Source organism: Xyrauchen texanus, chromosome 6 (genome assembly GCF_025860055.1).
Source record: "Xyrauchen texanus isolate HMW12.3.18 chromosome 6, RBS_HiC_50CHRs, whole genome shotgun sequence".
Taxonomy (NCBI): Eukaryota; Metazoa; Chordata; class Actinopteri; order Cypriniformes; family Catostomidae; genus Xyrauchen; species Xyrauchen texanus.
In genome coordinates this window covers 22,270,411-22,287,653 of record NC_068281.1, presented here as the reverse complement: position 1 = coordinate 22,287,653, position 17,243 = coordinate 22,270,411, and the positions used below count along the sequence as shown (strand labels likewise).

Here is a 17,243-nt window from a genome sequence, read left to right as displayed (position 1 = left end):
GTCCCCTGTTCAGGAGAGAAGGCTGCCTCCCCCAGTGCCAAAGAAACCCCCGAAAGGCCACCCTCCATTGGCCAGAGACCGCTCGCTGGAGAGCACCGAGAAGCAGCGTCAAGAGGCACGCAAGCGTTTGATGGCGGCCAAGCGAGCTGCTTCGGTGCGGCAGAACTCAGCCACAGAGAGCGCAGACAGCATCGAGATCTATATACCTGAGGCACAGACCAGACTATGAAACTACCAAACACAAATACACACTCACACACAAATGCTCAAGTGAGCAGAGCACATCACACAGAATTGTGTTTGCCTAATGCTAAGATCACTGTATATTAGGAGCAACTACACCAGCACCATGAAAGCACAGTAGTAGTAGTAGTAGTAATAGTAGTAGTAATAGTAGTAGTAGTAGTAATTTGACCTTTCATTAAAAGAGAAAAAGACTTCCAACGTAGACATAAATCATATTCCATGACCCCAAGCCATAACTAGATCAAACATAGGCACATACACACCATTTGGAGCCCAGTTAATTTATATTATTAATATTTAATATGTAGTTTGTCTGTAAACGGCACACTCCACGAATATGGATACTTTTGAATACTTTTGTGTACCATTACTTTTTTTGAGCATTAGAGACACAAATCCCATGTTTTTGTTGTTAGAACTATTAGATATATTAGATGAACTATTATCTAAAATATCTAGACTGTATCCAACAGTTACAATTGTAACCGTGTCATAATTTTGACAATCTATTTAACTTGTATTCTATTTAATTAGTTTTTTTTAAAAGCCTTGTTTAGTTAGTAGTATTAATGACCAAGAATGCAATAATCACCTGGATTCCACATTTTTGCTTGCAACCATGTTACTGCATTGTTGCTGTTACAAAAACAATATTACATTTGTTACACCCAAGAAGCAGCATTGTTTGGACCATGTCTACCACATTGCAGAAAGAGAAGTAAAAAAATATAATTTATTGTTATTTATTTAATAATTTATTCAATGATATTGTATGTTGGCTGCATTTATAAAGATCAGCATGATCAGAAAAAATATCAAATATCTTGAATATTTGGAAACTAAAAGTTTATCAATAAAGTGAATAGATTGATTTAGCTTAGTAAGGCTAAATTTGCAACACTGTTACCAATTCGCATTATTGCTAATTTATAATTTTATTGTTATTATTATCGTAGTATTATCGTATAGTAGTTGTAATATTTTTTTTATTTTGTCAATTTGATTTTGATGTTTATTTAAGGTTTATTGCTCGAAAATTACGAAACCACAAAAAACAGGGTTTTAAAATTCACTGAAACATTATTTCGACACCCAAAGTTTGTTAACGGTTGCAAAAAATAATAATAATAATAATAATGGAAAAAACAAATACTCATATAATATTATGTTTAACCTACTGAGCTTGACGATCAACAATTTCTGAGGGTGATGCATCCATTTCATTGACCATTTGCTAAAGAAAATATTTTTTTGGAGTCACAGGTTATATTTTGTAGCCTATTTGTGGAAAGTGCCAAACAAACATACATTTAAAGACCGTTATACACACATGCACATTCGTACATAAAGTACTTACCTCTTTAAGATTGACCTTAATTCACCATGTAGATAAACATGGGCATATACACGTATATACTTTTAACATTTATCAGTTCGACACTGACATATAATAAATGAACATATTCACTCTTATCAGAATGGGCTGGGTGTTTGTAATATAATCGATCTTATGCCTTTTACCTTAAGGGTTGAAGGAATGCTATAGCAGGTTTAATGTTTTGCTTCACCACAGACTTTCCCATCTGTCTTTCTTTCACACGTTGTCTTAAACTAACAATCTGAAGAGATGTGATCATAGTGAATTATGTTCTTAGCCATGTGAAGTAGGTACTCTTCAGAAGTAAACCGTCTCTATCTCAGTCCCTCTTACCAGTTGTGATATAAGTATCCTGTTTGCATCATTGTTAGTCTGTCTTTTAGCTTTTTTGTTTTCTTCAGTAGAGCATAAATGCTTGCTATGTTTTTTTTTCTCCCATCTCTGCTTCCTCTCTTTCTCTCCTTTTTATTAAATTGGAAAATATGGCCGCTAAAAGCAATACTCAAAATTCTAACAATGTTACACTACATAAATGTAAAGATATTAAATATATATATATATATATATATATATATATATATATATATATATATATATATATATATATATATATATATATATATAATTATTTAGTGCTAATGAAAAATGCCTTCACTATATTGTAGCCATTTCTGTTTCGTTTCACTCTGATGCTTGCGATTGTGAATGCTTATCAATGGCCGCTCTTGAACAATTATTATTTTGAAACCACAACAATTAGGCACATTATATTATTTAGTGTGTAATATACAAATAAACATACTAGTAATTTTTCTAATATGGATTTGGGGCCTTCTGTGGATTTTATGTAGACAAGTAGTTGTAATTCAATGAGATGACTGCAAACAAATTACACTAGAAGAGAGTTCTAATGAAATGCAAGCTTTTCATCATTATTCACGATTATGTCTTTCCAGTAGCAATTTTGGTGACTTAATTTAATGTGTGTTTTAATACTGTGTTTGGGCACAGGGGTAAGTTTTTTTGTAAGCTTTGTGCTCAAAGGGGCTGTGACTGAGAGAACCATGTGACTCTGCCTGATCAGTCATGTCAGGTGAGCTAAACTAGCATTAAACTCTCAGGAAAAGACAAAGAAAGACAGGAAAAGTGAGTGCAGCAATTCAGGGTCTCCCAGTGGTGATGTTCTATGCGTGTATTTGTGAGCGTTTTTGCGTGTTAAGTGCACACAGGTGTGTGTTCTACAGAATGTATGTATCTTTATGGTGAATAGGTATGTGTGGTTTGTGTGTGTGAGCCTGTGTGCACGTATGTGTGGGTCTATAAAAGTGCTTCCTAATTTCATTGGTTAACACAATCTTTGAATCTTTCTGTTGGATGAAGTCAAGTAGCCTCATTTATTTGTGTACTGTATCAAAGCCCCTTGTTCTTATTTTAGTCTATATTGTTTGTACAATAAAACAATATTGAGGATGTTCTTGTAAGCATGCAGACACAATATGAGTACTAATAGATATCTACTACTATTTATTTATGTACTTATTTGTTTGTCTATCTATTTAGGATTTATTTTATATGGTTTTGATTCAGTTTAGTGATCTGTCATGCCACCCTCATATTGTGAATATGTTGTACTGTATGTATAAACATTATATGTGCATACATACAATGAACAGAATAAATTATGTAATCTTTTTGTCTATAGATGTATTACAACATGTATGTAAACAATTTATTGACAAATGATAAGAGGGGCCACAGATGGGCCAGATATGCACAGGTGAACTGCACTGACTACTTTCTTATTTAAGAGATGTAAGAAAGACAAGGTGACAGTCAGAATCAGAATGAGCTTTTTTGCCAAGTGTTCCCACGTACCCAAGGATTATTATAATTTTTTTTTTGGTGATTGGAGAAACAAGTGCACACAGAACATAAAACAAGGTAAGAGTATAAATAGACATACACATAATAGAACATATAACAGAATGGCATATGTACATGTGCAAGTGGTAATGTATGTGCAAGGTAGGGATATGTACAGGTATTTAATTAAATTTGTGAATTTACATATGTATATGAGATATTTATTTTCATTATTGCACTTTGGGGGAGTCCTGAAGGCAGTTTAATTGTTCATGTGGAAAATAGCCTGTGGGTAAAAACTGTTTTTGTGCCTGGATGTCCTGGTGTTCTGTAGCGCTGGCCAGAGGGCAACCGTTCAAAGAGGGAATGGGCAGGGTGTGTGGGGTCCACAGTGACTACCTGCACGTTTCCTCACTCTGTATACGTACAAGTCTTGGAGGGTGGGCAGAGGGCACCAGTAATTCTCTCAGCAGTTCTGACTGTCCATTGTAGTTTCCTTCTGTCTGATTTGGTGGCTGAACAAAACCCCAGACAGTTATAGATGTGCACAGGACAGACTCAATGACGGCTGAGTAGAATTGTGTCAGCAGCTCCTGTGGTAGGTTAAACTTCCTCAGCTGGCAAAGGACGTACAACCTCTGCTAAGCCTTCTTCACAATGGAGTGTTTGGATGTCCCACTTCAGGTCCTAAGAGATGGTAGAGCCCAGGATTTCTCCTGAAGTCCACTATCATCATCACTGTTTTGAGCGTGTTCAACTCAAGGTTATTGTGACCACACCAGACAGCCAGCTGTTCAACCTCCCATCAATATGCAGACTCGTCACAGATGAGGATAACAAACATGAGATATAAAAATATCCTTTCATTATTTTTTGTTAATCGATGACTTCACAGGCTGCAATTTGCATTCAGATAGCTTTACAAGGCACCGTCATGTCTAATGATCTAAAAGTGAGCTTTAAACATAACTAAGCAAATATTTAAAAACTACATTACTTATTTCTCCCTAAACATTTAGTCATAAGTTTGGAAATAAAACAAAACTATTGAAACTATTACATTTAAAAAGTAATTAGTACTTTCACATGCTCCATCAGATGCCATGTTTATTCTTTCAACAAACCAGCAGAAAAGAGTCATTGATTTTACAGTAACAGATGGTAAAACATATGTGAAGGGCTCTTAAAAAAGGTGATGTTAACATTACAGGTTACAATGAAAATTACAAGTAATTGTAATGTTACAAGTATTTTTTTAAAGTTATAATGAAGTTAAAATTGAATTACATGAAGTTAACATTTCAGTAGTCTACTTGGTAAACAGAAAGAGACTCAAGTTGCATGACATTTTTTGGGAAAGTTCTAATAATTTAATTAAAAATGTTACAAAATTTTAGAAAAGTACAATCTGACATTATATTTCTTGTTTTAAAGGAACAGTTTACTCAAAAATGTAAATTAATTTATTTACTCACCCTCATGTCATCCCAGATTTGTATGTCTTTCTTTCTTCTGCAGAAAAAACCCCCGAAGATTTCTGAGGAATATCTCATCGCTGTTGGTCCTCACAATGCAAGTGAATAGTGATGAAGTGAAGAACATAAAGGACAAAAGGACTTAAAGGAAGCATAATAAAAGCATGAACAAAGTAAATCAATTCCTTCAGAAATAATATAATAGGTGTGGGTTAGAAACAGATAAAAATGTAAGTCCTATTTTACTATAAATATCCACCTTTGACCAGACCCAACAGTAGCTGGCAGAATGTAAAAGTGAAAGTCACTTCCACATCAAAATGTTGAAGTGAACATGAAAGTGTAGATTATAATGATAATGATCTTTTTCTCACCCACACCTATCACATCACTTCAGAAAACATTGATTTATCCACTGGAGTCATATGGATTACTTTTATGCTGCCTATATGTCCTTTTTAGACCTTCTGAGTTTTAGTCACTATTAATTTGCATTGCAAGGACCAACAGAGCTGAGATGTTCTTCTAAAAATGTTATGCATCTGGGGTGGCATGAAGGTGAGTAAATGATGATAGAATTTTCATTTTTGGGTGAACTAATCCTTTAATTCAACAACTCTTGTTTTTATTGAAGAACATGCAGTTCTTCAAAACTTGATTAATATTTGTCTATTGACACTCGAAATATCTGTTAATATAAAAGTTTGAAAACAAGCTTGTCATCATTACAGCTGAAGTACCATGAGGAAATACAGTATATTAGACTACATGGGGTGGGGGCTTAAATATTTCTTTGAAAATGGTCTAGAACCACTTTACTCATTTACTATGCCACTGTTATCACTTTCCCTAATTATGGCTTTTATTTCAGCATCATATGAAGATGTTATAACATAAGAAACATTTTGACTCAGATTCTTCTTCTTCTTCTTTTTTTTTTTTTTTTTTTTAAGATTAGTTTAGTAACTTGACATTTTTAAACTTGTCAGTTTTATTGAGATTCTTAAAACAACCCCTAACGGAAGTTCATATTGAATGGAGATAGGAATAGTGGGCTACTCATTCATTGCTATGACCATATAAGGGCTCCCGATGTGGAAGAACATTCACCCCCCGCGTTCCCCTTCCCAAAAGGTTTTATTTGCTGGACGCCACTGAGGAAAACACCTCACTAATCTGACACAGCCTGCGGGCAGTCATATTCTCAGATTAACACAGGAAAAATCAATTAGTCTAGGATGTCCTAAATCAATAATCTTCTTAATCTCCGGGAGGATAAACGTAATAATAACCATAACACTTTTTATAGGCGCTGTTTACGCATTTGAGAGGATTATTACAAAATCGTAGGACTTTATCGCTTACTGTCGCTACATGCCCTATAGTCCCAGATTAATGAAACCGATGCTGTTAATCAGGATCAGATATGAGTCGTGATTTAATGGGTTTAATTGAAGTTAACTAAATATTTAAGTAGCCACAACTATGTTATTCAATTAATGAGTTATACAGTGAATACACTGAGACTCTCTAAATCTGACGCATTTATTATTATTTTATTTATTTTATTTCCTGCTGATATTAGAAGAATACCTTGCTGATATTGCTTGGATAAACCAGTGCCTTTCTTAGACGTTGCGGAACAATATATCCCCGATGAAACGTGTTGATGTGACATTTAAGAAAGAGCACTTTATTTGTCCATTGTTCTGAATGAAGGAATCTCTCTCCACGCACCACGACTGGCGTTCTAATTTGTCTGGCAAGCTGGAGTACGAGCGCTCAGTGCGCTGTTGCTGCTCCTGTTGCTCTGGCACATGTGGCTGGATTCCCAGGCATCCCCAGTGTTCTGCAGCTTGCGCTTCTTACCATCTATGACCCTTCAGAGAGGCCGTGAAAACGCATGGCTTCTGTATTCAATGGATGTCTACCAGTCAGCCTTTTTGAATACCAGGTCAATAAATGTAAAGTGTACGAAGAATGAAAGTCACTTGACAGGCGCCTCAACAAAGTGTGAGGCCTTTTATCGTTTTACATTATCCAACCCCCAACACACACTAGTACTAATACCACTCACATTATGTGGCTAATGTTTCAACAACTATTGGCTATATGGGGGTAGCATTTATAGATTACCTTTGCACTGGCAAGACCTCATTACTTTGTTAATCCAACCAATTATTGTCATTGATTGATCATTTAATCTGCTCTTTTATCTAATCCTTCCTCTAATCCTGTTTGACACTAGAGATTACACAGATTATCCAACCTGATCTCCGCCAACTGTGTGACGTTATTGAACCAGGGAATCCGTGTGTCCACCACGACAAATGAGCCCCATTGACTTTGTATGGGTGTTGTTTTCGTGATACCGACACGTAATTTTACACACTTACGTGACACCATCACGTAAATCGAGGTTAAGGGCTCGTGTTCATTTCACGTATTTCTGTGAGATCAGGTTGGATTGTCCGTAATTCTCCACTAAGGAATTAAACATTTCCTCTCATTAATCCACGTTTTCTAAAACAACTCGAACATATTATTATTATTTTTATAATTATTATTGTTATTATTATGTCTGTTCAGAAAACCCATGTGTTGCTATTCCCATGCAAGCCCAAGGTCTGCAGCAGCCACGGCCGCTGAGATATGTGACATTTGTTAATTGATAGCGCAAAGGTGACGGTCACGGTCCTGTCTGTGCTTAATTGTTGAATGACTCGCTTTGCAGAACAACCGGTGGGCGCTCAGGTGCCACTTGTGTCGCACCACAGTGGACTACAGGTGCACCATTCGAATCCTGAGCGTTTATGTGCAGATTATGCACTTGAATGCGAACTCTGTGTTCATGAATTCACGGTAAGTGTCGTTAAATGACATGTGTGAGTTAACATAGAATCATAAAACATCAGACAATATGATCCTGAATTGGACTAATATCTAAATATGTAAGAAAGAGCAAGTTCTGAAGTGTTTGCACTTTGTCGTTTTTTAAACTTTCCCCATTCTACAGTACAAAGTTGATTAACAACGTTTTTTTTATTATTACATTTATCAACACGTTTCTTTTTGAATATTATAAATTCGTGTTTTAGCATACAAGCTGCGCGGCTGCTCTGTTCATTCACTGCCGGCAGTGGGTCTCTTTGAGAGCAGAGAGCGCAAGTGGTGTGATTCCCACGGATTGTCCCTCGCGTTGCAGCTTGTAGCGGGGTGTGCAACAACCATACACTCACCAGACCTTTTTTTCCCCCTTTTACCAACAAAGTGACCCCCTCCATCTTTATTTGAATAGTAGAGAATAAGGGTTGTTTATTGGCTTCAACCAGTTAGCATTTCAGGTACCAGCATAATTTGTTGTGAGGTGTCTTACAAACCTCCTCATTGGCGACCACTGTGAGACACAATCTTTTAATGCCACCAGCCCCCTAATAAAACCATACCCGCTGTCGTTTCTCCACTGGTTATATTAATTCTTGTTTGTTATTCAGTGACCTCTATAATGATGTCTCCTGTTAAAAAACAAACAAGCATAAAAGCACTTTTTTTATTATTATTTAGCTATTATTATTATAGGCCTATGCCAAAAACTCATAGGGAATCTATCGGTCAAATGTGTGCCGCTCCCAAACTCGAATCAATGTGTTTGACCCTTTATTTAAATCCACTTTATAAAATTAGTTTGTAAAAAATACGACCATACAATGACCATACTATTTTATGACAATGAACGTTATATAGGCTACAAGACAATTGACATGTTTTGTAAAGAAAATTTCAGGGAAATTAACATTAGGCCTATTTAAAGATCAACAAAATGCACGACATTTATTTATCTGTGTGTGTGTGTGTGTGTGTGTGTGTGTGTGTGTGTGTGTGTTTACGTTAATAACCAACAAATTCGTGTTTTTTATATCTATTAATATATTAATATAATATTTATATATATAAAGAGTGTTTGATTTGTCATCATTTTCTTTCTTTTTTTTCCATAAAATTAATCTGTTCCAACATGAGAAATGCTCAAACACTTTCCATGAGATATTAGTTATGGCCACAATATTCACAATTCTGGGAATTTTCACTAAAATACTGCTCTCTGATTGGCCTACTTTTAAACCACATTTTAAATATCACAGCAGCACAATGCAATACAACTACACATATTTAATACGTTATCTCGGTTAAACTACAAATAGACTACATTTTTACAAAACTGAGAGACAATATTTTCATTTGTCATTCTGCAAATACATCATGTACATTTCATTTTTATATTCTTAATTCAACAATGATAATTTTTACGTTTGTTTTTCCTTTCAATATGTTTCTTTCTGCCTGTACAAGAACACGTATTGTCACCGATAATTCGTTCAGGGTGACTATGGGTTGTTCTTTTTGAAGCTAAAGACGCCCCCGCTTTCTGTAGCTCTCGCCTTATTCTTGTGATTGTTTCTTGAGCAGGCGAGTGTCCACTGCTTCGATACAAACGTGCGGCCAGGCATCCTAAAATCCGTGATTGATGACAGACCTATTCTTTCCCTTTCTGCCACTTAAATGACAGCTTCTAGTCCTTTCACTGACATCACTCACACACAAATGTTTGTGCTGTATTGTATGGACCTCGTGGACAACCAATGGGGGCTTTAACATAGCTGCATGACTTGATAATTAAGAGCCCGATGGAAGGGGCTTCGCCGCACGCGAATGGTGAGCACTTGAATGGAAGACGTGGTTACCTGCTTGAAGAGGAGCCTCAAGGTGACAGGGTCAACAGTACCTACCTCTCTGACCCCTTATTTACACATGATAACTGTGTGCACTTTAACCATTGGTTGTTAATGGTAGAATGGCAAACGGGCAGACAAAACCAACATTTGAGTCTCAACTATTAAGACTGAGGGTATACCCTCAGTCTTAATAGTTGAGACTCAAATGTTGGTTTTGTCTACTTAGCCATGCTATTACTGATCTGTCTGTCTGTCTGTCTCAATTCACATCAGATCTAGAAAACTGGTAGAAAAGTTACATGCAACCCACTTATGTTTATACCAGCATTGGTTATTTTAAAGAAGTGTATTTGAAATATTCCTGCAGGGAAGTTCTATAGGCCTAATTATTTGGTGCTCTCATATATTTTTTTCTGTATTGGCCCTAAAAAGATTCGTTCTCCAAAATTGCATCGCTTACATCTTTGTTTTAAATCGACAAAATAGTGTTAAACAATGCAAAACAATTGAAAACAGGCAGGATAGACAACCTGTTGTAGCCTACAAATGCCTACGTTTTTTTTTTACTTCTGATCTCAAATTGAGATTTGAGAAAGGCATAGATGGATGGAAATAGGACTTTATGATACAGTTGTCAATATAGTCAGTGAAAAGGACCACCAATCGCTTTGTCGACAATTTAGGGCCATGTCTGTGTTTTGGGCTCAGGGGGCGTGTTCTGGGGGTGGCCTGCAAAGATGCCTTACCCTAAGGTGAGCTGCCTCATCTGTGGATGCTTTGCGCTGATTGGTTGGCTCTTACGGTCAATGGCACGCGACTATGGATGTAGTTATAAGAATCCTCGCGTGCCGCTTTTCAAACTGAACCAACTCTTGAGCATCAAGAGGAAAGATCGAAGAGTCGGCGATTGTTGTTACTGGGCAACACCAACACAGCACAAAAATGGACACTGTGTTGGATCCATTCACAGGCTTAGATTCCTTCTCCTCCCCTTATTTCGACGACGATGACTTCTTCACGGATCAGTCGTCGAGGGACCATTTGGACACAGACGAGTTTTTGGACGAGGATGTCGATTTTCTCACAAACCAAATCCAAGAATATTATAAGGACAGTCGGATATCACAGCACGGAGATTATTGTGATGCTGGCAACTTCTCTTTTTCTTCCTCGTCTTCGACTTTCTCATACGGATGCGCTGACAGCACCTCGGAGCTGTCCCCTCACAGAGGAGACGGTCCTTTATTAAAGAGGCGAAGGCGCATGAGATCCGAAGGAGAGATGCAACAGTTGCGTCAAGCTGCCAACGTCCGGGAGCGACGGAGGATGCAGTCCATTAACGATGCTTTCGAGGGACTTAGATCTCACATCCCTACTTTACCATACGAGAAAAGACTCTCAAAAGTTGACACTTTACGACTAGCAATCGGCTATATAAATTTCCTGGCAGAACTTGTGCAGTCCGACATGCCGATCCGGAACCCAAACAGTGACTCTTTAAACCAACCCAAAAAAGTCATCATTTGCCACAGAGGAACAAGTATGTATATTATTATGATTATATTATTTCTGTTATTATTATTATTATTATTATTAAAACAACTGTTCTTTCCTAGGATCACCATCTCCAGATGATCCAGACTACGGGTTGCCTCCTCTCGCGGGCCACTCTCTTTCATGGACTGATGAGAAGCAGCTAAAAGATCAGAACATCATTAGAACAGCGAAAGTATGGACACCAGAGGACCCAAGAAAGTTGCACTTGAAGTCATCTATAAACAACATTGAGAATGAACCCCCCTTTAATTTCATTTCCTAAGGCAGTGTATGACGTTATTGTATCTGTTGTGTACAACTGAATTGTATGGATATATCCATATTTTGTTTTTTGTAATATATTATTATTATTATTGTGACTGTATTGATCTGTATTTCAGCTCTTCAGTCTGAATTGAACATAAGGCCATTGGCAATCATTTTGTGTCGTACATATTTAATTGTTTTAATTGTGCTGTAATATATATATTTTTTCTTATTTAATACGGATTGTATGCAAAACAAAACATATTTTTATACGAACGAAACACGTAAAATCGTCTATATTTATACTGATGTCACAATAAATCTGTCTAACTTACTTTCATGTGTTTGCATCTTTCATGTGATTTTTATGAAGGAAAAAAATAACTATGATACATTAACCAATTCCTAACACCAAAATGCACCCCCAAGAGCTTAAGCTTGACATAAATTAATCGAAAGCTCTATGTCCTGTTTGGTAACAGGCTGGTTTTTCTAATTATTCATTTTGAGTTGGGCGTGGTTAAAAAGTCTGATTCAAAATTTAATTAATTTAGGCAATTAGACATATTGTGGTGGTCTACACAATACAATTCTAACATTGGGTGTATACTATTATAGCGTAAATATGACTTGCATCTTGTTGACAGAGCATTCTTTCTTTCATGACAATGAGTGGACCAGAGTCAAATCGTGCGATTAACTGAAACTAAAACCCAATTTTTCGAATAAATAGTCTTATGTAAGGTGTGAATCCTTTGATATAGTGAACAACAGCTGACATGGCACAATTTATCATTATGGAAATCTGACGGATCCACGCTGTGACTGTGGCAGTTTGAGTGAAAAACAAAATAAATTAATAAAAATAAGAGGTATGTTTTAACGCGTGGGTCCAAATTTTAAGAAGAGGCATGACGTTTCCTTGTGCCTTGGGCAGTTGGCGTGGGTACACTGCAGATGCTTCAAGGCAAAATTTTCCCGTGGTATCCACTTGTGTTCTGTGTAACCATTTGTCTCTACGTCAGCTCTCGCAGTTATTAAGAGGTAGCCCAAACACATGTCCATGTCCACATGTTCAATGTAAACTCGTGAAGAGCGCTTGGAAGCCAATATTACGGATGGACTGGATCAAAGGTATTTATTTAACGCTATGATTATTTAATGGTTCAGTTGAATGTATAATGTAATGTTTGTCCTTTCTTGTAGTGCAGGCTGTAGCCTATTCCATTATTAATCCACTGTCACAGTGTTTACAATAAAAAATAGGGGAGGCAATGGTTAATAAACTAATAATAATAATAATAATAATTAATTTATTAATAATGCATTTATTGACTACCCTAATTTATTAGTTGTTACCGTGTTGTGTTTATAATGTGGGGGTATCTATTTAATATTATAGCGTCAACAACATTTAGCAAACTCCATTGTAAACTTCCCTAATGAATTAAATAAAATTTTAACTGATCGACGTAATCCAACCTTTCCACGTATTAGCGCCTCGTTAAACGCGTAGGTTTCTACTTTCTAGGGCGCAGGACTAAAACCATGTAATCCCATTATACTCATTATAAAGTCAAATGTTAGCAAGTCAGACTTAACTAAGATAAAGGACCCTAAACGTCTTCTGGCTATTTCATCTAGTCTATTTACCCGTGGTAACATTTCAATTTGATTAGGGGAGGAGGACAGACAGAAATGCTGCTATCATTGTATTTTGGCAACTCATGTTACTGAAAGAGAGTTTTTTCAAAGCAGGCAGGCACAGTACAAAACCCTTAAAGCATCTTTTGGAAGTGCGCCGATGGAGCGGAAGAAAAAGGCTGATGCACTGAATCTTTTGAGGTTTTTATTTTGTCACTTTGGGGTTTTATCTTGGCAAAGCTTAAATGCAGCCTTTTCTTTCTTGTAAGGTTTAAACCCATTAGCCTATTATGTGTTGCAAAAACCCATCGACCCTTTTTCAAAGTCAAGATGTGGTAACACTGTCCGCAACGGTGGATGGATAGCTAATGGTATTTGTATTTTGTGGTCATATTTTAGTGCAGGGTGATCTCGAGACTATGCGCAATTTGAGATGCGGAGATTAGGCCTACATAGTTCAGCAGTTACTTTAGTAGTCTTAATCAAATAAAATAAATGAATCAATTAGTGAATGAATCAACAAACATCCGGAATTATACAGTTAAATAAAAATGTGATTTTCATTCTTTTCCTGTGTGCGTCAAAGCAGAACGCACTATTTTGCGCAGTGAGAGGTAAATATTAATGTGTAGGAAAAGATCTTATAAGTCTGTCGTTGCCACTATCCTCGTCATTTTCGTGCTCCATCTGTAGTCTACACCTAATTATCGAGAAATGTGAAATGATTACGCTTGGTTTATAACTATCAATGTCATCTTTTAATATCCTACAATCCGCACTAAGCCTATGAGTTACTGGGAACAACGCCTATCAAGATTCTCATAAGCTTTAAATCTGCTCATATTCGGATTATCGCTTTAAAAAAAATATGGAGGATCCTTGAGTCTACCGCGTTTTCATTAGTGAATGGCAACAGTGGCATTGGGGTGCCAGCTGCCAGCATGAACAAACACCAGTTGATTCCCATTCACCAAATCCCAGATACACAAACCTTTCAACGCCTTCTAAATCCCCCATGTCCAAGTCGCCTCTGGTGGTACAGTGTGATCCTCATTCACGTATTATTTGTCCAAAAATATTACCTCGGGAGAGTACAACTGCACAACTAACAGGTGCTTGAATCTGGACGAGAAAGCCAGGCTCATCATGCACCCCGGGTGTATGGCGGTACTTTGTTGCCAAAGTAAAGACTGTCCAGGCGCCCCTGCACGGAAGGGTCCAGACAATTGCAATGATATCTTTATTGCTAGGGCTATGTCATAGGCTTTAAAATATTCGTTCCTGTCGAGTTTCTCTTCGATGCACCTGGTATTTCAAACTTGTTCTTTTTGTGCGTCTGGGTCCTGGACAGCAGCTGCTAAAAACAAGCAAAGAGGGAGGCCCGTCTCCGTCTACAACGTCTCCAAGACGTGTTGGCATGGTTTTCTTGTCTTTAATGTACCATTACCCTTTGTCTTTGCACAATATGGGAACAGTAAAGCATGCCAAGTGTTATAATAAAACACAATTTCAATTATACACCCGGATTTAGGGCTCCAACGCAAGCCAGCAACAGCATTGTTTTGTCCTCCAAGTTCACAGGCAATAGTCCCATGGCCGTGCCTTGATCAACCCATTAAATTTATGTCCACCAATTTTTCACGTACATAAAAAAGGACCGAAGCGCTGCCTACTAAGGACATTGATGTCCTTGCCATCACCTGGTGTTTAGAACACAGTTCAATTTAGTGAGAAGGGTAGCCTAATGTGGGGCGCTTCGTAAAGTGATTCCGTTAACATAAGGCCCTCACCATCCCGCTCCATTGTTTTCTCTTGTTAATAACTCATTACCCGGATTTAACAAATCCTCCATTGCATATGTTTGGTGTCTCCATATTTTGATCCGTACGATTAAGCAGATGTTACGATTGAAAACTGAAAAGTCCAAGGCTACTCATGTTTGAAAGGAGAAGAGCGGTCTCCGCGCGGGACTAACAAAGAGCCTTGGAGATCTTCAGAGAGACATTTACGACCAATAAACAGACTTCAACCTGCTCTATTTCAGCCATTGTGTCCTTTTTGAATAATTAAGGTTAATAAGAATAGGTTTGTATACTTTGAATGCCAGGACCACAGGTGCGGGGTGACATGATGAATGATGTGCCTGATTTTTGCCAAGCTTGAGAGCCCTTCTCTTGGACCTTCAAGCTGATAGAAAATATTGTCATTTCTTTAATTCACAGCATTACTTTCATTCAGAACAAAGCCGGGTGATGAAAAGCTTATGTTGTAATGAAACACACTACGTGGTGGCTGCAATGCCTCAGAATAGAAAGAGCGAGTCAATGCCCAGGCGCGCTTTGGTTTGTGCGCACGTACTCTACTCCATCTAAACCATATAAAGGGAACCTTTCCAACTTTTAAAAGACCACGTTTTACCTTTATTATGGCCTTTGCGGCTGTATCCATTAAGCATATGGTGCGAAAGCAGCAGCCTTTGTACTGACGAAACCCTCGACACGGCAACCGGTGTCTATTGCGAATCATTTAACTTCTAAGCAGGCAAACGGGATCCAGGGAAACAAGTGCACAAAGGCGCGCACGCGTGCAAGATTTTTGAGAAAAAGAAAATATTGTTCAATTGAGCATAAAAAGAGAGACTGACTCCCTCAGGCAGCTCCTCATTCTCTTTTTTAACAAAAGACGCCAGTTACTTTCAGAAAAAATACTGTTATGCCACGACATTGGACCTTGGAAAAAAAAAATCACCAAGGCAAGCTGTTTTTGCGCACGGGATGCCAGGGTAACAAGAGCAAAATGGGAAGCTGGCAGGGATTGCTCGTTTGATGGTGGAGTCCCTCTCATCAAGCCCAAACTTGAATTCCGAAAACAGACCTCCAGGACAAATCATTTACTTGATTTACCTCTTGATTGCCATTTCTTTTAATAATGGATCTATTACATTCTTTAAAAATGGTACACACATTTAGGGTTCTTCAGAATTTGTTCTAAATAAGCATTGTTTCTTCTAATTAAAAATTGTCTGATATTCTTAATAGCTCACTAGAAGAATATTGAACAATTCTGATGTGTAATAAATGTTTTTATTAAATACTTTGAGATCAGCATTACAGACCTGTCAAATTTGTCAAAAAATCCGTGAAAAATATACCCAACCGTGTTACCTAAAAAATATAACTTCAAGTTAATTTATAAGTTCAAATATGACACTGTTTAGATTAAAATTAATTTTATCTAATGGCCATCATGCTGATTAGCACCTGTTATTATTATTATTATTATTATTATTATTATTATTATTGTAAAATGTATTATAAATGAATGATACATTAATAAATCAGTATGGTAGTTCATCAACGGATTCCCATTTGCCTTGCGATTGAACAAATTGTCTTCTGCTAATTCACGGTCAAAGCAAACATTAAGAGGCGCCGCGCAAAAAGTGCAATAGCTGCCATAGCTACTGTAGCTATTGGTAAACGTTTGCTATTGTTAAATGTTTTTGCTTAAAAAACAAATAAATGAAATAGGTAAGTACGCCAATAGATAAGCTGGGCAACAATTATTTGATCCTTAAACTTGTAGAACTTTACGACTAGCCACAATAGTTGTCTCTGGTGCGTTATAATAACCATTTCAGATTGTCCGCTCTACATCAGGGACAGCTGGCTTTGCTTGGCCATGGAACCCCATACCACCCTTGGTGGACCATACACAACGACACTGACCTTACCGCGGGGGAATCCAAAATGTGCCTTTGACTGAATTAGCCTCAAAGACGTCTTGCTATGATCATTGTTCGCGACAGAATGGACTGAATATTGTTCTTAATATGAGAGGCATTGTATCCAGCTTTTGCGTGCCCCATATGAAATATTACTGCTCCTTTATTCAAATTCTCGTATTTCAAGGCAGGCATGTCGTTACCGTATGCGGTTTTGTGTCCGCGCTAAGTTATCCAGACCCTGCCTGCCACTTCATTTCAATGCCTGGGTCTCATACTTTTATTGATGCTCTTTGAATTGTACGAACCCATCACCCAGACAATTTTGATGATGGTTTGCTTAATTTATGATAACATTTCGATACACTTTTTACCGC

General features: G+C 37.3%; 2 protein-coding genes across 2 annotated transcripts in view; both read left to right on the top strand.

Moving 5' to 3' along the window:
- Positions 1-1,147, top strand: part of LOC127644779 (disks large-associated protein 1-like) — a 182,859-nt gene extending 181,712 nt beyond the window's left edge. Inside the window, exon 13 of the mRNA XM_052128158.1 lies at positions 14-1,147. Within this exon, the coding sequence (XP_051984118.1) occupies positions 14-229 (216 nt within the window). The 3' untranslated portion in view covers positions 230-1,147. The remainder of the gene's footprint in view (positions 1-13) is intronic.
- Positions 1,148-10,587: 9,440 nt separating this feature from the next.
- Positions 10,588-11,515, top strand: LOC127644791 (pancreas transcription factor 1 subunit alpha). Its single transcript, XM_052128172.1, has 2 exons — positions 10,588-11,235; positions 11,312-11,515. The coding sequence occupies exons 1-2, from the start codon at positions 10,638-10,640 to the stop codon at positions 11,512-11,514; spliced, it is 801 nt and encodes a 266-aa protein (XP_051984132.1). The 5' UTR covers positions 10,588-10,637; the 3' UTR covers position 11,515.
- Positions 11,516-17,243: the final 5,728 nt, after the last annotated feature.

Coding starts and splice junctions, on each gene's coding strand:
- LOC127644791 (XM_052128172.1), top strand. CDS start 10,638: ATGGACACTGTGTTGGATCCATTCACAGGCTTAGATTCCTTCTCCTCC. Junction 11,236..11,311: donor CATTTGCCACAGAGGAACAA/GTATGTATATTA, acceptor GTTCTTTCCTAG/GATCACCATCTCCAGATGAT.